We start from the raw sequence: 25,208 nt of genomic DNA on the forward strand, positions 1-25,208 counted from the left end.
TTTATATGCAATATATCTCTACAGAACTCATGACTGTTCATGTCTTTGCAGCAGAATTGTGTGTGGCTATTTTCTGTCTGTTTTGCAGGTGTTTACTGGGTAATTGTGGGATTTTAATCTACTAGACCTGTGTTTGTGTTCATGTTCATGCATGCCTACGTGTGTGAGACAGAAAACTGATATTGTTGTTCCCATTTTGCAGCTACTCAATTTTTGTTCATGGCCCTTTCTTATTGTTATGGAGAGCCAACCACTTGACCTTAACCAGACAAGCTTCTTCCATCTGCAAACCCTAACTCAAAACTTCAAGTGAAATTTTAAAGATAACTATCATATGAACTAATAAATTTTATAAAATGTTCTTACTCAGTTATGTTACAACATATCACATTATTAAGGTTTTTTTTTTTTTTTTAAATCAAGTTTGTTAGTATGTATAGCATTTTCCAACTTGAAATTACAAGAAATCACTTTTAAAGCCAAAACCTCCCGTCGCTCATGGTCATGAGACCTCTTAAGATGTCAATTAAAGAAATTTTGCATAATCCAAGACAATGAATTACTACATAAATGAAGGAATTTAATCAATCAGAGCATCCAAAATTCATTATAGATAATGTGAAAAAAAAAAATCACTATAATTAAATTTGACAATAATTAGGAGAGAATACAAAATCTTCAATGTACCTCCAAATTTTTCCAATGTTTGTTTGGTCTCTCTCCTCTCATGGTTTATTAGTTTTACAAAACTACTTCCTACCCAGAAACACATTTTGGTGCCACATTGTGCAACTTATGAACAGAGATGCCAACTTTCCATCTCCATATATATATATATATATATATATATATATCTAGATAATTTCCTTCCAGAACCGTACTGACCTGTCGTTCCCACACGAAACAAACGCTGACTCTGTTGGTGAGTGCTCGATCCAACGAGGTGCGCCAACGTGGTTGGATGACCACCTTGCCACTTTTTCTGTTGTTAGTGCATCCCATATGATAATCTGTAATCCAAATCAGTTAAAACACTCAGACCGAGCGAGTGAAATAAATAGTGAACTATCAACTCAGAGAACTTGAACAAACCTCATTGCTCGGTTCATCGATGGATAGTACGAACTCTTCTGTATCATTGAATACAGCCTGCAGAGAACATAACAAAGCACCTACTTAAATGCCAATGGGATTCATAAAAGTTTCCAAAACTTAACTCTCTTTTCTTTTTCTTTTTTTCTTTATTTATGCAGTGATGTGAGACTAGACTTTAATCATTTTTAAATGTACCTATCTAAACATTTGTCGTTGGCAGAAAACAGAATAGAATGTGTGAAACAAAAACATCTTAACAATTAGTCTGCTAATGATCAAATTAAACAGTGTTAAGCACTATGGGGTTGTTTGGCCTAGTTTTATTGTAGTTCGAAAATTGATAATCAGAAAGTAGAAGCTAAAAGCACAAATCTTCCAACTTTTAGATAACCAACTCATTTAAGATATTTTTGTCTCATAAGTTGTAAGCAAAAGCTACACTAAACACTACAGGTTCCCAATTTTTTAAAAATATATATATTGTAAGTATATATATGCAGCTCAATAAGCTGCACCATGAGTGGGTATGGCTCATGAATATCGCAACAAGATCTCCGAAATTCAAGGGCTAGTTAAAATTTTTGATTAAAATTAAACTGGAATTATTTTTAGAAGCAAATCACTCAATTAACCTTAATCAAATTCCGTAACCATCATAGCAACTTCAGGACTCACACAGAGAACGAATGTCCTCCCAGCTGATAATCGTAGGTGAAACAGAATTCTTATAAGAAAACTTTCTCAAAGTATATTGGAAGTATTACATTCAAAATGCCAAGAATACATTGTCAAATATCTAACATCTCCGTTCTCCAGCTAATCTTAAAAATTAACATAAATTACAACTAGAACATTTTTCACATTAGTTGTATCCTTCATCATATTCTGCAGTAGTAATCATGAAAAGGATGATTGCAAATGGCGTTGAAAATGTTTCTAACATGCATAGCCAAATACATTTTTCTTGACAGTATAGAAGACTCGACAGAACCAAGATTACATAAAAATGCATGCAAACGTGCAAATGACATGCATACATTCTCCAAAGAAGGCTGTGCAGGAGGCCCAGAACATACCTGGCATCGCAACTGCGTATGTGTGGCTCCTTGATATTGTTTGACCAATTTTCCAGTGCCAACTTCCCAGAGCTTCACAGAAGAATCCTTTCCACAGGAGAGAACAAACCTAGCCAACTCAGCAATTCAGTCATGCCACAAAACCAGTATATAAGAGCATAAGATGCAATCACAGCATCAAAATTCAAAGCATAAAAGTGCCCTGTTGTCTATAATAGACATTTTTGTATTTCAATAGTTCATGCTTTAATCAGTAAAATTGTAAGAAAATCCAAATTACATCCCAGTGACTATGAAACTGCCTGATGTAGCATTTGGGAAACTAATAAGGATTTTTTTTTTTTTTTTGACAAGTAAAAATTTATTAAAGAAAAGACGCCAAGGGGACACCTCAACCATATACAAAAAAGAAGCTATAAAATCCATTTGAATGTCTCCGCAAAATCTAAAAATTGGTTAAAGGACGGGGTAACCAACCCTGAGAATCAACTATACAAGGGAAAAAAATACTCTTAATTTTATGCACGGGTCTCTCCAAGCCATCAAAAGCTCTTCTATTCTGCTCATCCCAAATCACCACATAAGCAGTAACAGAACCAACCCCCAAGCCCTTCTCCTCTGCCTACCCACCTGACCTCCACTCCAAGCCAAATGGAGCTCTTTCACGATCTCCAGCAATTTGAAATCAAATATGAATTAAGAAATCTAAAATAAAAATAAAATCCTAAAGAAACTAAACTCTTGAACAAATTTCAACTCGAGGTAGACACTGACTTCACGATCTATATCAGCACTATAATTAATATTCAAAAGGTCATCATTCTTACGAGTTATTACACAGAGACACATCTTAGAGCCATTATACAGCTCTACCTTTGATCCTTACAAGTTATTACAAACAGACACGCATGTTAGAGACATTATATAGTTCTACCTTTGATCCTTTGTAAAATTTGCACTGATGGCCTCTGTTGTACCATGTGCACCAACTATAGAACGAACGCAATTGGCAGTTACCCCATCCCATATCCGAATAGCACCATCTTTAGATGCTGTCACATACATGCCACCAGTCGATGAATACCTCACCTGCATTACCAAATCAAAAGCAATTGCCTTAATGACCTTGTGTTCATATTGGATGAGGATAACCTCTTTCTTTGGCACCCAAAAAAAATGAAAAGAAAGAAAAACAAGTGTAACCATACCTGATTTATGACTCCATTAACACCAATATCTTGGTCTTTTGCTGTTAAGTAACACTGAAAAGTATTGACATCATACAAATGTGCAATAGGATGATCAGTGCCTGTAAATGTTTCCACAAAGTCAGCCAGCAATTAGCAGAAGAAAAGGTACACAAAAATGTAGGAATTCCAGAAAAATACTAAACCTGACATTTAATTGAACTTCCTAGCCAAAATGTAATGGATAAGAATGAAATCAAATTTCATGCTTGCTGAAAGAAATAATAAAAGAAACCCTAAAAAAAAAAAAAAAAAAGAAAAAAAAAAGAAAAAAAAAAAAAGGAAGAAGAAGAAGAAAAAACTATTCAGCAGAGTAAGCTAGAAAGAAAAGTCAAATCCCAACCTATCATTTAGGATTCCGGATTGACCCATATATAGGCCACCTGACCGAAGAAATTTCTTCCAGGACAAGAAAAAATTAAGTGAATCAGGCATATCTAATGTTAAAATCAACACCAGACCAGCTGTTCCAACAGTTTGAACCATCAACTGGTACGAGTTCCAGTTCTTTCAAACCCCTTAAAATCATGCTACATCAAATTTAGAGGAAATTCATTAGCCTGTCATTTTACTTGCTGACTCAAATGACCCAGTACGGGTTTTGTTGTATCACGACGGTTAGTGTCCATAAAATACAACTATGTTTGAACTTGACACTATTCACTATATTTCAAAGTGAAACCTCTGAAGCTTTTGAGGCACACACCCCCTCTGTGCAGACACCCCCCCTCTGTGCAGAGAACTGATGACCCTCCCTCGAAACCCTCTCTGTATGTGTGTGTCTGTCCATCTCTGTCTATGCCAGCAACATGTACGAGTATATATGCAAGTTGTGTACAATCTATATGTTCTCCCAGACCCTCAGTTTCATTGCTTTGTTTCAAGAATATCTCTTATTTTAGACTCTCTCTCTCTCACCATCCTCTATTTGAAGACATTTAAGTTTCAAAAAATGAAATTCTTAAAATATAAAATTAAGCAAAGGAGGGTTTTTGCTTCCTTAATTTCATGCTTGGTGGTGACTTGTCATACAGTACTGAGATTCTTCTCCAAAACATAGGTTGGTGTCCCTACTAAAGGCAGAAATTCACACCCAGGAAGAGCGAAAGCGAACTCGGCATGGTCTATCGATCACAATCCACTAGGAAGGAATCAAAGACTAGCTTGCTCACCCTAGGGCTACGGAGAGGGCCAATCTTACTGTTTTTTTTTTTTTCAATTTGTAAGGTACGATTCAATTTTATGGAATACAAAGAACACTTTCGTATATGAGTTCATTGCAAGGAATTAATGTGTTGCCTTACGCTATTGAAATTTGATATTATCATATCTTTTCAGCAAATGAATTGGTTGTTAACACAAACTTTCCTAAGACAAAATTTTTAAATATATATATATATATAAGTAAAAAGATGTTTACGATTTTTTTAAATTGTCATTTTACATCATTGTGATGTTGTCAGTGTGTGGAGATTGATGAAAGTTGGTATAGAAATGCCACAGTTTCACAAGTTTTTTCCAATATATTTCTTTAGTTTTAGTAATTACGTAATATTTTAGTTTACTAATTAATATCAAATAATGTTATTATGACATCACAGTTTATTTTTAGCTCATTTATAATTTGAGCCTCAAACCCTTAAACCTGGGTCACCTTTCCAGTTCACAAGTGGTCTAGATTTCAAACCATTGGCATATTTCATCATTTTGTCAAACATCATACTCTGCAAGAAATTCTCTTCCTGTAGCAATAACCAAACAATTGCTGCTAAATCTCTCTTTAAACTTGCAATTATTTTCACCATTTATTCTAGCAATCAAGTCATTCCAAACAAATGGAGGATCAAAAACCAGGTCGCAATAATTTAAGAAGCTTGTTCGTGTTATTAGTGCTAGCATAGGTTGACAATTTCCTGACTTGTATATGTAAGGTAAAACTAAAGCCACCACCATGGAAAGCTCATTGGACTGTCTACATCAACTTGCAAGCTTGAAGTGCCATGGGAGATCTTCACTGCCATTAAACGACTACTACGGAAGAGTTCATCAGCATGAAACAAAGCTTTGGACAAGACAGGGACCAAGATAGGATTAGTTGGGCTAAGTAAGCCTAAGTTTGTCAGCTTGGTCGACCATGCTACAGAGTGTGGTCGACCATTGGAAGGTCCAAAGAGTGGTCTAAGTCCCACAGTACAGTCAACCAACCTGATGGATAGGGTCAACCATAGTGAGAGTACCAAGAGCCCAAAATGGGAGACCATAATTCAGTTGGCCATTCAAGTGGATAGATGTGATTGACCATAGTGGTTAGTGGCCAACCATGACGGCATAAGGTCAACCAAGCTTCAGAAACTTTCAAAATAAAAAAGGCCATATATACACCCCAACACTCCCATTTCAGGTTTCCTAATGAGTGGAAGGCACCTAGAGCTATACTATAACTCATATATACCTTTATATGCATCTTGAGTATGAATTCTGCCTTGGACTGGGAGTGTAGCCTTCAAATCTTCAATACAAGTTTTGGAAGAGCTTGCTCTAAGGGAGTCTTGGAATTCATTACTTGCAGAAGGTATAGTACTCATCCCTGTAGTGTACTTTATACATATTGACACACACCCAAGGTTTTAAGGAGCGGTTGCAACCGTTACGTAACGCCATTACATAACGGTTGTAGTGGTTACTGCTACCGGTTACAGCCGCTATAGCGGTGTGACAAAAATTCACGACCATAACAGCCGCCACCGTTACATAAAGGCCGTAGTGTCCGTTACATTGCCGCTACAACACCGTTACGACCATTACGCTTCTTTTTTTCTTGAATAAATTTTGTATATATTGCTATTTTCTCTTTCATTATGTTTTCATTACTTTTTTACTTTATTATATTTGAATATGAACTTATATCTATTTCTCTTATGTTAAATTTATTCAACAAAATTTAGATTTCATGTTATGTACTTTTACATTATTATGTTGACATTTTGTATTTTGAGCTTCTATTTATGAGACTATTATTTTTAATATTAAACATACTTCATTTTTTTTTCTTAACAAATCGGAAAAGTTATTCATAATTATAATTAATAATAAAGTAAACAAAATTAAACAAATTCAATAATAGGAAATTCTCCATAGCAACTTAAAACTAATATAAAAATTAGTATATATATTGGATCATGTTTTAAAAATAAACAAATGTTAAAATCCACCTACTCTCCACCTACTTCACCCACTTAAACCTACTCCACTAAACCTAACCCACTACACCACTACCACCTCACCTACTCCACTAAACCTAACCCACTACACCACTACCACCTCACCTACTCCACTAAACCTAACCCACTACACCACTACCACCTCCACTTCACCTACTCCTTACCTACTACACACTCACCCTCTTCTATATATAGGAATCATGAATCATTGTAATATACATCAATACATGAATCAATAATACAATTCTTTATTTCTCTTTATACATTAAATTTCTACATGGTATCAGAGCCATAAGATTTAGGCCCGTATTTTGTTTTCTCACCGGCGGGCAGCCGGCCGGCAACCTTGCCTTCGCTGCCCGCTGGAATTTTGTACACATACCTTCACTTTCCTGCCTCTTCCAACTTTCTTACAACTGTTGTCCCATAGATGGGCTTCATATCTACCGGTCCATCTATGCCTTGTGACACCTCTATACTGTGAAGTCCTCTGTCCAAATGCATCAATGGACTTCCTATGGACAACCTGCTTCTGATCAAGCTTCTCAGACCCTCTTTTCTTCCCCTCCTTGAATGGTGTTTGGTACACCTCATGGCCTCTAAATGCATAGTAATCTGAGTATTGTTGGGCTAATAACGAAGGCCTCTCGAGCAACTGAGATGGGGCTTCATATTCCCTTGCCCATCCAGCATCCATAACCATCACTTTGTCACAGTCCATAACTGTGGGTATTCTGTGAGCTATGCTGATTATTGTAAACGACACAAAGTCCTCGCGAATGGTTTTCTGAATGACAGCATCGGTCTGGGAGTCGACAGAAGCCGTTGCTTCGTCCATAAACAGAATCTTGCTGTGTTTTAGCATGACTCTCCCCAAGCACAGAAGCTGTCTCTGTCCCACACTCCAATTGTCTCCGCCATCAACCACTGATGCATTGAGTTTTTCAGGCTTTGCAGCCACAACATCTTTTAGTGGTACTGTTTTTGTGCGAAGGGACAGAAATCATCACATTTCTCACCTTTTTTTCTTTTATTTTGTCCTCCACTTTACACCTCACATGCCTTCTCTCTGTCTAAACAATAATTTTCCACCATCTCCCTCTTTTTCTACACAATATTTTTGTACCACCGCCCACTCCATGATACCAATATCAAAAAAAAACAAAAAAAAAAAAATTTCATTCCAGTTAATTTTTCTGCATTACCACACCTACCATTCGAGTTTGCCAAACACACTTGCTTTATTCATATCGGGACTCACCCCGATCACCATTTTACATCCAAAAAAAAAAAAAAAAAAAAACAAAAAAAACAAAAAAAAAAAAACAAACAAACAAACAAACAAAACAACCGCACCCACAGTGGGATTTTTCTTCTCTACTCTACTGCGGGTCTCTTCTTCTTGCTTTTCTCTTGATTGTCCCGTGACTGCCCAGCCTCCATGCTTCCTAGACCACCAAGCAAGTTGCCTCCTCCCTGCTCTTCCACTACAGCATATGGCGGCCCTCCAAATCGGAACATAACGGTGGCCTTCCGCTTCAGCTCCTTGTTTTCTGCCTTTAGCACACTTATCTCTGCTCGCGCATCCTTATACATGCGTTGGAGCAGAGCCAGCTGGGAGTTTAACTGTTGCACCTCATTTGTCCTGCTCTGCAGCCGGTGCGACAAGTTAGTGACCGCCGTCATGCTTTCCACACATGCCTTCAAAGTATACTGATTGGCCTCCACATCCGACTGCACTGCCATTCTTTGCTCCACAGACCGCATCGGAAAGTTCAACGGAGTAAACTCCGGGGCGCTTGGTTGAGGTTCCAGTGCCACCGCACCAGTTGTCTCTCTTGTTGACTCGTTGAGGTCGGGAAAGAGAGTGAGCAGACTCCGGGAAGATGACGCCATTTTCTGGGCCACAGAGTATTACAGAGTATCTCTCTCAGAAATCTCTCTCAGACAACAGAGTGTTACAGAATATCTCTCTCAGAAATCTCTCTCAGAATATCTCTCGCAAGTTTTTGTCTCAGCCTTTTGCCTGGCCTCAGCCTCCGTTAAATAGCCGAGGCAGCCACGCGCATCGCGCGCCTCTTGCCACTAGCCGACAAAACGGGCACGCAAGCCAAGGCGCCCACGTGCCTCGCCATCATGTCCGGCACGCCTTTTGATGAATTGGGCACGCCTTTTGATGGCACGCCTTTTGAAAGATTGGGCACACCTTTTGAGGGTGCGACTTTTTAAGGGTCCGACAAGACTGTAAACTGTCCCGACATTGATTCCGGTTAGCTCCTTCATGGGTCCGACAAGACTCTGTAAACTGTCCCGACATTGATTCCGGTTAGCTCCTTCATGGGTCCGACAAGACTCTGTAAACTGTCCCGACATTGATTCCGGTTAGCTCCTTTATGGGTCCGACAAGACTCTGTAAACTGTCCCGACATTGATTCCGGTTAGTTTCTACAAGGGTCCAGCAAGACTCCGTAAACTGTCACAACATTGTCTGCTACAACGGTCCGACAAGACCCCATAAACTGTCTTCTACATCGGTCTGACACCGCCATCCAGTGTCCTCTACACCGTTATGACACCACCATACAATGTCCTCTACATGGTTATGACACCCCCATACAGTGTCCTCTACAACGTTATGACACCACCATCCAGTGTCTTCACCAATGGTCTGACACGACCATAACAGTGTCTCTTATCCTCTTTTATTTTTATGTATTTTCTTGTTATTCTCTCCAAACTCAAGTTGGTTAGTTCCTATCCCCCTTGAGTTTGCGGGGGGCTGTTAAAATCCACCTACTCTCCACCTACTTCACCCACTTAAACCTACTCCACTAAACCTAACCCACTACACCACTACCACCTCACCTACTCCACTAAACCTAACCCACTACACCACTACCACCTCACCTACTCCACTAAACCTAACCCACTACACCACTACCACCTCCACTTCACCTACTCCTTACCTACTACACACTCACCCTCTTCTATATATAGGAATCATGAATCATTGTAATATACATCAATACATGAATCAATAATACAATTCTTTATTTCTCTTTATACATTAAATTTCTACAACAAAAATACTAAAAATCATTTTGAACCTCACTAAATGTGATTCTGAAATAAATACATTGTTAAAAATACTGTATTATTGATTGATATGTGTTGTTATTTTCTGTCTATTACAAATGGTTCCTTATATAGATGTAGGTGTAGTGGATGGTGGTAGTGGTGTAGTGGGTTAGGTTTAGTGGAGTAGGTGAGGTGGTAGTGGTGTAGTGGGTTAGGTTTAGTGGAGTAGGTGAGGTGGTAGTGGTGGTAGGTGATGGTAAATTCTAACAGCCCCCCGCAAACTCAAGGAGGATAGAAACTAACCAACTTGAGTTTGGAGAGAGTAACAAAACAAGAAAATACATAAAAATAAAAGAGGATAGGAGATACTATATGGTCGTGTCAGACCATTGGGGAAGACACTGGATGGTGGTGTCATAACGTTGTAGAGGACACTGTATGGTGGTGTCATAACGTTGTAGATGACACTGTATGGTGGTGTCTTAACGTTGTAGAGGACACTGTATGGGGATGTCATAACGGTGTAAAGGACACTGGATGGCGGTGTCAGACCAATGTAGAAGACAGTTTATGGGGTCATGTCGGACCGTTGTAGAAGACAGTTTATGGGGTCATGTCGGACCGTTGTAGCAGACAATGTTGTGACAGTTGTTGTGACAGTTTACGGAGTCTTGCTGGACCCTTGTAGAAACTAACCGGAATCAATGTCGGGACAGTTTACAGAGTCTTGTCGGACCCATGAAGGAGCTAACCGGAATCAATGTCGGGACAGTTTACAGAGTCTTGTCGGACCCTTGTAGAAACTAATCGGAATCTATGTCGGGACAGTTTACAGAGTCTTGTCGGACCCTTGTAGAAACTAACCGGAATCTATGTCGGGACAGTTTACAGAGTCTTGTCGGACCCATAAAGGAGCTAACCGGAATTAATGTCGGGACAGTTTATAGAGTCTTGTCGGACCCTTGTAAAAGTTGCACCCTCAAAAGGTGTGCCCAATTTTTCAAAAGGCGTGCCATCAAAAGGCGTGCTCAATTCATCAAAAGGTGTGCCGGACATGATGGCGTGGCACGTGAGTGTCTTGGCTGGCGTGCCCGTTTGTCTGGCGTAGAGAGGCGCGCGATGCGCGTGGCTGCCTCGGCTATTTAACCAAGACAGAGCCTGAGGCCGAGGCAGAAGCAAGAAACCTGCGAAATCCTCTGTAAAACTCTTCGTTGTGCTGAGAGAGAGAGGCTGTAACACTGTTGTGCTGAGAAAGAGAGTCTGTAACACTCTGTTGCGAGAGAAAATGGCTTCGTCGTCCCGTGGTCTGCTGACTCTCTTTCCCGACCTCAACGAGTCAACAAGAGAGATAACGGGTGCGGTGTCCCGTGAACCTCAACCAAACACCACTGGGTTTGCTCCGTTGAACTTTCCGATGCAGTCGGTGGAGCAAAAAATGGCAGTGCAAACGGATGTGGAGGCTAATCAGTATACTTTGAAGGCATGTGTGGAGTCCATGACGGCGGTCACAAACTTGTCGCACCGGCTGCAGAGTAGGACAAATGAGGTGCAGCAATTAAACGCCCAACTGGCTCTGCTCCAACGCATGTATAAGGATGCGCGAGCAGAGATAAGCGTGCTAAGGGCAGAAAACAAGGAGCTGAAGCGGAAGGCCACCGTGATGTTCCGATTTGGAGGTCCGCCATATGCTGCAGTGGAGGAGCAGGGGGGAGTGAACGTGCTCGGCGGCGTGGGAAGTATGGAGGCAGCGTCGGGAAGGGATACCCAAGAGAAAAGCAAGAAGAAGAGACCTGCAGTAGAGTAGAGAAGAAAAAATCCCGCTGTGGGTGTGGTTGTTTTGTTTGTGTGTGTGTGTGTGTTTTTTTTTTTTTTTTTTTTTTTTTTGGTGTAAAATTCTGATCGGGGTTGTTCCCTGAGATGAATAAAATATGGTTGGTTGTGCAAATTTGGAAATTGTTTGCAATGGTGTTTGGTATTTTTTTTTTTTTTTTTTAAATAAGAATAATAATAATAATAATAATAATAATAATAATAATAAATAATAAAAAAAATGGGTATCATGAAGTGGGCGGTGGTAAAAATATGATTTAAAAAACAAAAGAAGGAGGTGGTGGAATGATGGGTCAAAAAGGAGAATAAAAGCAAAAGTGCACATGGGTTGGAAAGATTCTTACAGCATAAAACACTTTTTTTTTTTTCTTTTTTTTTTTTCTCACTAAACAACAATGAAGCTGGTCTGCCGACTACTTTATGAAAAAGAAGGTATAGGTGTGAGCGAAGTGCAAACTGGGAGCGGTATTCCCAAGTCTGGATGCCAGATTTGTAGATGAGATAGTGAAGAGGCTCCCAATAGTTGAAGACCTCGTCGCACACGAAGAGAACTGGCCATACTGAGTTTGAGGACAAGACTTTGGAAGTGGCGAAGCCAATAAGTTTGGAGGTTGAGAAAGATCGAAATATGGAGGATGCTCAAGGCGAGAGTAGTAGTAGTTGTCAGCCTCAGGAAACGATTGTTCCAGAAGTTGACCAGAAGCTGCTTGAGGAACTTGAAGGAATGGGATTTCCAAAAGCAAGGGCGATTAGGGCACTTCATTACTCCGATAACACCAGCCTTGAGGCTGCTGTGAATTGGGTAGTTGAACATGAGAATGATGCAGATATAGATGAGTTGCCGAAGGTACCTGTCAGCACCAAAATTGAGGCTGCTCAGCCTTCCCTCACTCCAGAAGAAATGAAGATCAAAGCACAAGAACTAAGGGAGCGAGGATGAGTACAAAAACTCCAGCAGCAAGAAATTTGGCAGCGGAGTGAAGGTATGTGTAGAGGTCCGGCAGGCGGCCAAAGCGAGACTGCCGCCCGCCGGTGAAGCAAAATGACTAAGTTGTTAACCTTGCTCTGATACCATGTTAAAAATACTGTATTATTGATTGATATGTGTTGTTATTTTCTGTCTATTACAAATGGTTCCTTATATAGATGTAGGTGTAGTGGATGGTGGTAGTGGTGTAGTGGGTTAGGTTTAGTGGAGTAAGTGAGGTGGTAGTGGTGTAGTGGGTTAGGTTTAGTGGAGTAGGTGAGGTGGTAGTGGTGGTAGGTGATGGTAAATTCTAACATACATGCATACCAATATGTTTTCCTAAACTTGTGCAAAGAATTAAAAAATTGACGACTTCAGTTGCCTCCACCATTACACTATGGCCGTTACACCTGCAACCGCGTCAGCATTACCACTGCCATTACAGTAACCGCCACCATTATTTAAAACATTGCACACACCATACTTGTCTCACATAGAAACTACATTGCTGAAACCCAATTTCTAGAGTTTGTAAAATCTAGTGAAGTGTAGGATTTGTGTTTGTGGAGGTTGTGCTTTTGGGTGAGCCTAAACCCATTGTATGATTGTGGTAGAGGTTTGGGGGTAGCCTAGTAAAAACCCTTGAAGGAGTGGATGTAAAGTTTTTGAATTCCCTAGTGAAAACCCATTTGTTTAGTGGATTAACACAAGTAGGGAGGCTAGGAGTGGACGTGGGCAATTCATTGAACCACTAGAAATTATTTTGTTCATCTCTTTAATACTTGTACTTATATTTGAATTTTTGTGTTGTTGATACATTGGGATGAATGAAATAAATGTTGTTGATGTATATATCTCTATACATTTTAGCTCAAATCAGCTTTATAGCAAGAGAAAAGTGGATGACAATCAACAATTTCCAAGTGGAAAGCGTTAAGTACCTAAAACTTAGGCTTTTTTATGAACACCTCAACTAGAATATGGATTATCCACGGAACTCTAATGTTGCTTAGAAAAATCGCCGATAAATATGCAGTGCCAGAATTCAAACCTATCATATAGTAATTCAGAATGGTCAATGTAAAGATTATAATTACCTGCCAAAACAAAATCTCCAGATGGATGGAAAGATACAGATCGCACATTGTGAGTATCCTGAAACAACACAACCAAAAAAAAACAAAAAACAAAGAGCCATTAAATTGTCAAGAAGTCCCAAATTCTATACCCATGCTCCAGAAACACGATACAATCTGTAAACCATACAAACCTGGATAACTCGGAATGCTCTTTTTGCTACTGTTTTTGAAAAGTCGAAAAACCTGTGAGTGCAATCAAATTTTTTACATACTGCATATTAGGGCTCTATGTATAGGTCTAAAAGGAGATGAGAATTGTCTGAAATGTGCATCACAAAATTATACAAAATATATGCGGGCATAAACAATAAGAGATTTTAATATTAGAAATAAAAGAGGTAAACTAGTCAAAAAGTGTCATACTTTATTGTGTGATCTTTGGCCCCAGTTATTAGTATAGTATTTTGAGGATGAAAATCCAAATCGTTTATTGGCTGCAGTGATAACAGCAAAGCATTAAACAAAATAGGATAGATGAGGACACATCATCCAATTGTCCTAAAAAACAAAATGGCGAAAACTGTGTCAAAGGATTCACCAACAAAACCAGAGTCCACTTGTATACTCAAAGATCAACTCTCAATTAAATTCAGCTTGGTAAAATCACTGTAAACTCCACAACAGAGGTTCTAATTTATTACAGACTAGGTAAAAGATTGTTGATGGTGAGAGGAAAAAATAATGGAAATTTCCACAGCAATCGCCATTTATCAAGAACAACCATTCAACATGTTAACAAAGCTTTACTTGTAAATGGTCATAAAATGTCCGTACGACAGGTCGCACAGGACCATCCCTTGCATCTGGCAGCATCATTTGCTTTATTTTGGATATCTGCAAAAGAAATTGTAACGGTGTATGAGTTAAATTGGGTGTATGTCAAACAAAAGATTGGTCATATGATTAAGGGACCAGCTGAAGTTCTTTGTCGAATGTAGATTTTGTTAACAAATAAGCTACAAGATAAAACCAAAAGATAGTAAAAAGCTGCATCCAAACAAGGCTAAGGGTCAACACCTCAAAGAGCTTAATTGATGTGTCTGCACTCCCTGTTGCAAGAAACCTTCCATCAGGACTAAATCTTGCACATCTGGCAACGTTCTACAGAATATGATCAAACAGTTTGAGTTAGATGGAAAGCATGCTAAATATTGCTCAATCTTCTTGTTATTAGTACACAGCAAAAGTACAGTAATTGTACTATAGATACAAACCTTATGCTCTGAAACATGCCGTGTCTCATGCTTCGGAAAGCTCTTCGATGAGCCTTTTGTATCATGCACAGCACTGTTTGGAAAGATATAATGATTAGCTGTTTTATGTTAAAATTTCTGTAATAAAATGTTACAGCATTATCAATCTTCCAGTATATGAGAGCCTCATGTGCCTAACACCCACTAAAATATTCTTTTTTTATAAATAAAAAATAATAATAATGAATTGAATAACAAAAAATTAGAGTCAAGATGCAAAGCCAATTGTGACACAAAACACTGCCACGAAAAAATAAAAATGAAAAAACATGATCTGGGGCTTTTTGTTGAGACAAGTGGAAACCTACTGGGAAGTGGGGAAAATCATGCTCAAACACACACTAGTATTTAGAAAGAGAATAGCAGACGACAAACAAATCATTAATGCAACATTGGATGCTATTGTCAGCCAGTTGACAGCTAGAAGGGAACCTTTCAGATTATTTTAATTTGAATCATTCTTTTTCTATTTCATTAATTTTGCTATAAAATTTGTTGCAATGAACAAAATGAGACATTTGCTTGCTTCACCGCCAACCAGTGTTGTGAAAGGCGTGCCTAGGGGCAAGGCGCAGCGAGGCGCAAGCAGTGCGCCTGGAGGGACCCAAGGCGAGGAGCATTTAATAAATCGTGCGCCTTGGCCACGACTTGGCCAGGCGTTGAAAGGCGCAAGACGCGAGCCCAAGTGGGTTTTTTTTTTTTTTTTTGTTTATGATTCTGATCTAACGGCTCTGATTTGTGTTCGAAAGGCTCCAACCACATAGGATTACAACTCATACAATGCAACTCAACCCAAATCAGTCGACTCAAATCCCTAATCTATCAAAGAAATCTGTGTCGTCTCTTCCTCTGGGCTCGTCTCTCTCGACTTCGACTTCGATTGAGGTAAGTTCTTTTTCTTCTTCTTCTTCTTCTTCTTCTTCTTCTTCTTCCTCTTCGCCGGTTGCCGGTTGCTGGGTATTCAATTCGACCTTCTTTTTTTTTCTTTTTCCTTTTTTCTTCTTCTTCTTCGGGGGGTGTTTGGGATTAGCCTCAAACTAAAAAAAAGTCAAAAAGTTTCAAAACCAACCCCTTTTATTAAAAAATAAATAAATAAATAAATAGGGCTGCCGTGGGACAGTGTAACCTTGTCAAGTTGTTCCATCACTTGCTAAATTACGATTTTGCCCCTTTACATCAATTTTGGCAAATGTGATCTTAAGGACAAATTTGTCATTTAATTTCAAATATCATTTCAACACATTTTTTAATACAACAACTCAAATAAAAATCCATCTCATCTTCCCAAACATAAAAACTAAAATAGCCTACTAAAATAGTCAAAAAGCCAAAAAGCTTCCAAAATAGCCACTTCCCAAACAAGGCCTTCGTCATCCTTCGCTGGTTGCTAGGTATTTTTTTTCTCCTTCCCCTTCTTCGAGTTGCTTCTTCAACTTGCTATATATATATATATATATTTTTTTTTTTTTTTTCTTCTTCGTCTTCTTCGCCGGTTGCTCTCTATTTTTTTTTTTTTTTTTTTTGCTTCTTCGACTCCGACTCTCTCTCTCTCTCTCTCTTCCTCTTCTTCTACTTCTTCTTTGCTCTCTGTTTTTTCTTTTTCCTGCTTCTTCAACTCAATTTCTTGCTCTGTGTTTTTTTTTTTCCTGCTTCTTCTTCTGCTGCTCCTTTGTTTTTTTTGGCTTCTCTTCCATGCTTGTCTCTATTTTTGTTTTTTTTTTTTTTTTTTTTTTTTTGCAATTATATGTCTTTGTTATTATTAATATTTTTTTTTTAAAAAAAAATTGTCTTAGTACTAGTATGAATCATTAGTCTATGTTAATTTATCTATTTTTCACTAAGATTGTGTGCCTTGCTTCAATAAAACCCGCGTCTTGCCTTGCCTTGCCTTGCGCCTAAGCCCCAAGAGACCTTCAGCGCCTTGGTGCACCTTGAGCCTTTAAAAACACTGCCGCCAACAAACAGGCCTATTTTAATCTTTTTTGACTCCATGTATTATTCTCTGTTAAAATCCACCTACTCTCCACCTACTTCACCCACTTAAACCTACTCCACTAAACCTAACCCATTACACCACTACCACCTCACCTACTCCACTAAACCTAACCCACTACACCACTACCACCTCCACTTCACCTACTCCTTACCTACTACACACTCACCCTCTTCTATATATAAGAATCATGAATCATTGTAATAGATATCAATAAACATCAATCAATAATACATAAATTCTTACATGGTATCAGAGCAAGGTTAAGACCTTAGTATTTCTCGCTTCACCGGCGGGCGGTAACCTCGCCTTGGCCGCCCGCCGGACCTCAACCTATTCCGCTTATTTTCTACACATACCTTGACTTCTTCATCATTTTCTTACACCCCTCCTCCGCTATGTCGGCGGCGGCACCCGCATCATCGTCTAGCCTCTATCGCCGTTCACCTTGCCTCTCACATATCCGTGGTTGTACTCTTACTCGTAGTCGTCGTTGGCGTTTCTGGCGCTGCTTTTCTGCTCGTCACTGCTGTTTTTTTTTTCCCGATTTGCTCTCTCTCTCTTAGCCATGGATTTGGGTGTGGGGTGTAGAGCTGTGGCTCTGTTGTTGGTAGCCATGTTTGCTGGCTTGAAGGTTTCAATGGCAGCAGTGTACAAGGTTGGGGACTCCGCTGGTTGAACCATCATTGGGAATATTGATTACAAGGCCTGGGCTGCTTCCAAGACGTTTCATGTTGGAGATGTCATCATTTTCGAATACAATTTTCAATGTCACGTGTTGCAAGTGCCCCACAAAGAATACCAAGCCTGCAGAAGTGTAAGACAGTAACATGCATCTTCACATACAGCTTGGGTAATGTGTAACTATCAAAAGCACAAGCTTCTTGGACATCTCTCTCTCTCTCTCCATGGACCCAACATCATCATCATGCACCCACTCTATCTCCCTCTCTCTCATCTTTTCCCACTTTCAAACCCACTTTAATCATATCTCTCCTTTCTCTTAATTTATTCCATCCACAAATATTTTTCTCTATTTTCTTTATCCATTATTTTCTTTTATTTTATTTTTCTTATTAAACAAAACAACACCACAAAATAACACCAACAACATTCCACAACCTTGTCATTTTATTCATATCAGGGGATCAACCCCGATCACACTTTTACATCAAAAAAAAAAAAAAAAAAAAAAAAAGAAAAAGAAAACCCACACAAACAAAAACAAAACTACCACACCCACAGTGGGATTTTTCTTCTCTACTCAGCCGCCGGTCTTTTCTTCTTGCCTCCGTCCTGGGTGGTCCTTGCCGGTGTTGCCTCCGTGCTTCCTAGACCACCAAGCAAGTTGCCTCCTCCCTGCTCCTCCACTACAGCATACGGTGGACCTCCAAATCGGAACATCACGGTGGCCTTCCGCTTCAGCTCCTTATTTTCCGCCTTTAGCACACTTAACTCTGCTCGCGCATCCTTATACATGCGTTGGAGCAGAGCCAGTTGGGCGTTTAACTGATGCACCTCATTTGTCCTACTCTGCAGCCGGTTCGACAAATTTGTAACCGCAGTCATGGTTTCCACACATGACTTCAATGTATACTGATTGGCCTCCACATCCGACTGCACTGCCATTCTTTGCTCCACCGACCGCATCGGAAAGTTCAACGGAGCAAAACCAGAGGTGTTTGGTTGAGGTTCACGGGCCTCCGCACCAGTTATCTCTCTTGTTGACTCGTTGAGGTCGGGAAAGAGAGTGAGTAGACCACGAGATGAAGAGGCCATATTCTGGGTAGCTGAACGGGAAGAAGAGGCCATGTTTTTTGGGTTGCTGAATGTTTCAGCGAAATAGCAATTTCAGACTGATAATGTTCGGAAGGGGAGTGTTTCAAGATTTGCAGCTCTTAGAGGCAATCTCTCAGAAAAACGAATATCTCTCTCAGAAAATGAAGAGTTTTTCAGAAGTTTTTTCCCAGGTTTTTTTGTTTTCGCTTCTGCCTCAAGCACAGCCTCCGCATTGGTTTATATCGACACTGACGACGCGGCCGACACGCCACTCTGTCGCTCACGTGCCTCGCCGCGTCTCCGGCTCACCTTTTGATGGCTCGACACTTTCTGTCGGGCACGACTTTTGATGAAGTGGGCGCGCCTTTTGAGGGCGCAACTTTTGATGGCACGTCTTTTTATGGATTGGGCACGCATTTTGATGGCACGTCTTTTTATGGATTGGGCACGCCTTTTGATGGCACGCCTTTTGAAAGATTGGGCACACCTTTTGAGGGTGCGACTTTTTAGGGGTCCGACAAGACTCTGTAAACTGTCCCGACATTGATTCCGGTTAGCTCCTTCATGGGTCCGACAAGACTCTGTAAACTGTCTCGACATTGATTCCGGTTAGCTCCTTTATGGGTCCGACAAGACTCTGTAAACTGTCCCGACATTAATTCCGGTTAGCTCCTTTATGGGTCCGACAAGACTCTGTAAACTGTCCCGACATTGATTCCGGTTAGCTCCTTTATGGGTCCGACAAGACTCTGTAAACTGTCACAACAACTGTCACAACATTGTCTGCTACAACGGTCCGACATGACCCCGTAAACTGTCTTCTACATCGGTCCGACATGACCCCATAAACTGTCTTTTACATCGGTCTGAGACGACCACACAGTGTCTGCTACAACGGTCCGACATGACCCTATAAACTGTCTTCTACATCGGTCTGACACCGCCATCCAGTGTCCTCTACACCGCTATGACACCACCATACAGTGTCCTCTACATGGTTATGACACCCCATACAGTGTCCTCTACAACGTTATGACACCACCATCCAGTGTCTTCACCAATGGTCTGACACGACCATACAGTGTCTCTTATCCTCTTTTATTTTTATGTATTTTCTTGTTTTGTTACTCTCTCCAAACTCAAGTTGGTTAGTTCCTATCCCCCTTGAGTTTGCGGGGGGCTGTTAAAATCCACCTACTCTCCACCTACTTCACCCACTTAAACCTACTCCACTAAACCTAACCCATTACACCACTACCACCTCACCTACTCCACTAAACCTAACCCACTACACCACTACCACCTCCACTTCACCTACTCCTTACCTACTACACACTCACCCTCTTCTATATATAAGAATCATGAATCATTGTAATAGATATCAATAAACATCAATCAATAATACATAAATTCTTACATTCTCATTCTGTACATAGGGGAGAATATGGTTATGGAATGGAGATTCTTTTACTCGAATGACAACCATAACAGATGTTAGCTCAATCCGAAGGAAATTATGTGAAAGCTTTTCACTATATTTCTGACCAGGCACAGGGCCTATCTAATATATATATATATATATATATCATTCATTGGTCTGGTGACAAGAACCACTAGCCATGAAGAAGTTTAACCTAATGCACTTAATATCCCCTTCCAAACTACCATCTCCTAAGTTCTGTGATAGTTGTCTAATCACTGTTACTTTCAATCAATTCCATCCCTACCATGCAAAATAATTTAGCAGTGGGAGGCAATCAAGGAGTTTAAAGAATCCGTGAATACAGAGCAACATCGCAGGAAAAAAGCAGCAGTGGGAAAGCTGGATATCAACTAGGAGATTAGAAGTGCTCATTGCAGATATACAGAATTGTATCTGGATATACTACATAGCATGCCATGAAGCATATTCCACACATGCACCTTTTTTGCAATTACTGTAATGCGTAAATACATTATTACATTAAAAAGTGCATACACATATCAGTTCTCATTTGCCAAACACAAGATATTTGACATACTTTACAATAATAGTGCGTTTTACTGTATGACATACTAAAACCAATGGAAGCAAGCATTAAAAGTAAATGATATAACAACAAAGCATAAACAGAAAAATAGGACTGTGAGTTGGAGAAACAAATTACCCAAAATCAACAGCGACAGCGCGAGGAGCTGGTATTGAACCATATCCCACAGGTACTGCTGCACCTGAATCAAACAATGCAGATGAAGAAATCCCTCTTAACATCTCATCTTTCTCCACTGCAAGACCCTGTTAACTTCTTAGACTAATAAATTTTCGCCTTGCCAAACAATGAAAAATTTTAAAAACTTGAGAACAAAAACTTTAGCAAATATATACAAACCTTTGAAACCAGTTCAACAAGCTTGTTTGGAGGAGCCTCAGCATTCAATGGTGTCATTGTAGCCGAAGCAACTGCACTTGCAGCCTGTAAAGTACAGTATCGTGAATATACAGAGTCTCAACCTTCAAAATAATCGGTTCTCTATTTAGTTGCTGAGAAAACTAAGGAAGCAAAGAGAAATAAATTTAAAACCTAAAACATTTTGTTTCTGATTATGATGAAAGAAGACATGTAAATGGATTTTATTGCAAACTTGTACTCAGTTGTTGATGCAAGATGATCAGCATAAAATTTGGATCCACTTATGGATATTGACTTTTTCCTACAAGTTATTCCAAAAAATACCGATAATTTTTCAGAGAAAGTTGAATTAGCATTTAGCATGATTGTTACTACACTAACAAAGAACACTGACCTCTACAACATAAATAGCCATGGTTGGCTTAGAGCGTATTAACATATTTAGGCAACAGTTTGTATAGAGGATGTTCACGTAGGTGATCCAACCTAATGGACTTTTAAAATACATTTTGTATGCATTACGTATTTATACCATAATTGTCACGCCCCGAAAATAATCCAACATGAACCCCCAAATGAACAAACATTCTCTATACAATGACAATATCTCTTCCATCTTCATTTATATAATAAATGGATTTAATACAAAAGTTCCACATGCAGTATACATTCACTAAACAAAAAGATATATGAATCTATAGCGTGTGAAGCACCTATTATCAAAATAATAAAGTGCCCTTACGGGCTTACATCTTTCAAGGCTGTAGCCCGGTTACACAAAAGAGGTCTTTCGAACCCAAACATGTTAGCCCTTGGCTTTACAAAAGAAGTCACAACAAAAGAAAAGCCATGTGCCCTTTACAATTACCCACGCCCTCAACTTGGCGGGATTACCACGTCTTTACCTGTACCAAAATCTATAGGGGTGAGCATAAAGTCCAGTAAAGAAATACCAAACAAAGTATATACGTTTATGTTAGATGGTCAAAATTGAATGTAAGTGCAAATGCGATGCAATACTCTTTTCAAAATATCATTTATGTCTTTTTTGAGAAACACCATGCATTTCATCTATAATTCCAATCTCATAAATTTCCAAATTTAAAATTTTTTAATCACAAGGGGACGGTAAATACGACACTGGTAATTCCTATGCTGGTGTCTGCAAGTAGACCCTACGAGTACTACCAAACTGTCATTTTTACCGGTATTAACCGAAAGGCTCGACACCTATCCGTGCGGTTTTCTGGTCTTTCACCATAGACACTCAGGTCAACTTATCAAATTCATCTACACCCCCTAACCGGACTTACCACCGTATTTACCCCATACACAGTTTCATGGTTCTCATTATAGTGTAATTCTTCTCAAATTAAACATGATGAGGATGGCAATAGTAATGATAAATCAAATGGAGGCATGATGCAATACAAGGTATCTCAAAACATCTTCCCATTATAAAACGTTTCTACAACAAAATCAAATTTACTACATTATTCATTACTTCTCCTCAACACTATTTCACAATGGCCATGCCATCAATTATAGCAACAACAATCCCACAACTTGTCCAATTCATAACAATTTATCCCCTTCGAGGTCACAAGTGATATCTTTCAAACATCAACCCCTATACCCAACCATTTATTGTCTCACAACAACACACCTTTAAATGCTCAACCATAAAGTAAAAAAAATCACATTTCATCTCTCATGTATCATGTAAATTACCATTTTTGCAAAACATATGATGAAAGTTTACTCTTTCATTATAGAACAACAAGGCACCTCTAAGCATGTTCATATCTTATAAAATTTCCCAAAATTTCTAGGGTTTTTGTCAAAAACAATGCAAACATCTCCATCCTTTGAAAAGGTTTTCTCTCATGACACCAACTCTCTTATTATGTGAGTTATACTCCTCATGAAGATAGTTTGAAAGAGAGAGAAATCAAACCCACCATTGAAACTCTAGCATTTGTGAGATAAGACCAAACTCCCAACATCATTTATGAAAAACCCTTAAACCAGCCAAATCTAACATAAATATATATATAATTCATGGAAATTTCCCTACCTCAAAGTTTTGGAGAAGATTGGAAGAAGAAACCCTAAAATCAAAGATGAGAGAGCTTGACTTCCACCACACCAAATGGGGCTCCAACTCTTGATCTTCAAAATTGGAGGGAGAAGATGATGATTCTCAACTCAAGATTTGCAAGGATCAAAGTCTATAGGTGTTTGGGGAGGTCTTTCTAGAGAGAAGGAAGAGGAAAATATGGTTTAGAGAGAGAGAGAAGTGTCAAAAATGAGATACACCTTCAGACCAAAAAGGAAAAAAAACAAGGATTTTCGGACTGCAGAGTGCCGCACGTGCGGCACCCATCCCCGCACGTGCAGCCCTCATCCCCGCGTGTGCGGGAATCCTCCCGCACCTCAGCCCGCACCTGCTTTTTAAGCAGTGTGCTCCCCAGCCAAACACCTCTCTTCCCGCACGTGCGGCTTGGCCTCCCGCACGTGCGGCCCTGGGCCCCCGCACGTGCAGCAACCCAGCAGATTTTCGCTTCACTCCCGGGCACTTCGGACCTAACCCCACGCTCTCCGGAACTAATGAAAATCGACACCGAACAAGACAAGAGTAATAGTTTTCGATTGGGAACGTCCCCCGAACGTTTCAAACCCAACGAGAGCCAAAAGAGAACGTCACCAAAAAGAAGGAAATGAAAGAGAGAAAGAGGGACCCGGTCATCACAATAATGGTCCCAAAATTGTAAAATCTACTCTGGACTTACTGTTTACAATAAGGGCCTGGCTCAGCTAGGATTTGAACCTAGTTTAACTAGGACTCAAGAAACCCTTTCCTCTACGACCAACAACCCTTCTAATTGTTTTTATCATACAGAAAGTACATCATCCTTGGATGGGTACATAGCTTATTTGTTGCCACAGACGAGTATAATTAAATCCTAATATAACTACAACTCCATCTACGGTGGCTAGGTTTATTTTCCTCAGAAAGTGGGGTATCCATGATCTCATCATTAACTGAACCAACATGACTGACTGATACAGCTCAAGGCCTTCCACACCGGCTTTATTTTCATAACTTTCTTATATGCTAACAGCCTTTCAGATAAGGGAAATTCAATAATACACACTCCAAAATGGTGTGTACCATATGCCCAGTTATGATGTTTTTGGTATTTGGTTATGACCCATTGTGGTGTTAGTTATGTATGACTCATTTTGATGTTGGTCATGACCTAGATTATTATTTTGGTTATGATTGAAAAGGTCTTTAGTTATACAAAGTGTTTGATTATGACTCATTATTTAGTTATGGCACTTGAGATATGGTACACATCGTGCTCTGGAATGACCCGATAGGTAATATGTAATAAAATAACTTACCCTGGTTGCTTGCTTGTGTATATGTAAATAACAATTTATATAATTTTAGTCCTAATGTGGCCTTGATTGTTTAGTGATTGGTTTCAAGCAATGGCAAATCTTACAAGTTAAAGATTAGTTTACTCAATTGCTAAAGCCACTATCTTTAACTATTATCGCATAACAAAAAAGAAACAAGTACACCCCTTCCATTCCAGTCTAAACTACAAACCCAAATCACAGTGATAGATCATATCCACAAATAACCATCCAAAACAACAGAAAAACACGTCTTTTAAAAATAAAAATAAAAGAATATCTTTTCCCCCTGACTTTCTCAGCAACCAAACAGAAAATATAAGACTGAATTCAACAAAAAGAACAAATGGGTATTTTTTGTTACCTGATTCAGATTGTTGTCGCGAAGATGGGCAACGATTAAAGCATTGACCTGACGATACAGCTTCCCATCCTGCAATGCCTGCTCCAAGCCGCTAGCGTTGCTGGTTTCCATTCCTAACAATCCCTAAAATCTCTTTCGAATTCAAAAATAAAATATTTTATTACCCTTTTCAACTGGGAAAAATCTGAACCGGGTTCGCTTGAGAACCCTAGTTCTCTGCAACAAATTGAGTGTAGTTTGTGCTTATATTGCTACTAGTGTTGCCGCCATTTTTGCGAGCACCAAAGCTTCTGCCCATGTTATGTTAGAGAAAATCCCAAGTGTTTTTTTTTTTTTTTTGGTAAATT

General features: G+C 39.4%; 1 protein-coding gene across 3 annotated transcripts; it reads right to left on the reverse strand.

Annotated features, from left to right (window-relative positions):
* Positions 1-579: 579 nt before the first annotated feature.
* On the reverse strand, positions 580-25,208 carry LOC114275655 (Transducin/WD40 repeat-like superfamily protein). Of its 3 annotated transcripts, none has more exons than XM_082909739.1 (14): positions 24,862-25,208; positions 21,048-21,131; positions 20,826-20,953; positions 14,868-14,940; positions 14,671-14,754; positions 14,401-14,487; positions 14,017-14,087; positions 13,785-13,836; positions 13,612-13,669; positions 3,380-3,480; positions 3,106-3,260; positions 2,172-2,280; positions 1,093-1,149; positions 580-1,010 (listed from the first exon to the last, which is right to left on the reverse strand). In XM_082909739.1, the coding sequence occupies exons 1-14, from the start codon at positions 24,970-24,972 to the stop codon at positions 855-857; spliced, it is 1,326 nt and encodes a 441-aa protein (XP_082765865.1). In that variant the 5' UTR covers positions 24,973-25,208; the 3' UTR covers positions 580-854. The 3 variants fall into 3 exon arrangements, with proteins under 3 accessions (XP_082765865.1, XP_082765867.1, XP_082765866.1); XM_082909741.1 differs by having other exon boundaries at positions 20,826-20,943; positions 24,862-25,144; XM_082909740.1 differs by lacking the exon at positions 24,862-25,208 and adding an exon at positions 21,819-21,924.

The sequence above is a fragment of the Camellia sinensis genome, chromosome 15, assembly GCF_055761805.1.
Source record: "Camellia sinensis isolate YWXY chromosome 15, ASM5576180v1, whole genome shotgun sequence".
NCBI lineage: Eukaryota > Viridiplantae > Streptophyta > Magnoliopsida > Ericales > Theaceae > Camellia > Camellia sinensis.

Coding starts and splice junctions, on each gene's coding strand:
- LOC114275655 (XM_082909739.1), bottom strand. CDS start 24,972: ATGGAAACCAGCAACGCTAGCGGCTTGGAGCAGGCATTGCAGGATGGG. Junction 14,088..14,400: donor CATTTTATGACCATTTACAA/GTAAAGCTTTGT, acceptor TTATCACTGCAG/CCAATAAACGATTTGGATTT. Junction 1,011..1,092: donor TCGATGAACCGAGCAATGAG/GTTTGTTCAAGT, acceptor TTTGGATTACAG/ATTATCATATGGGATGCACT.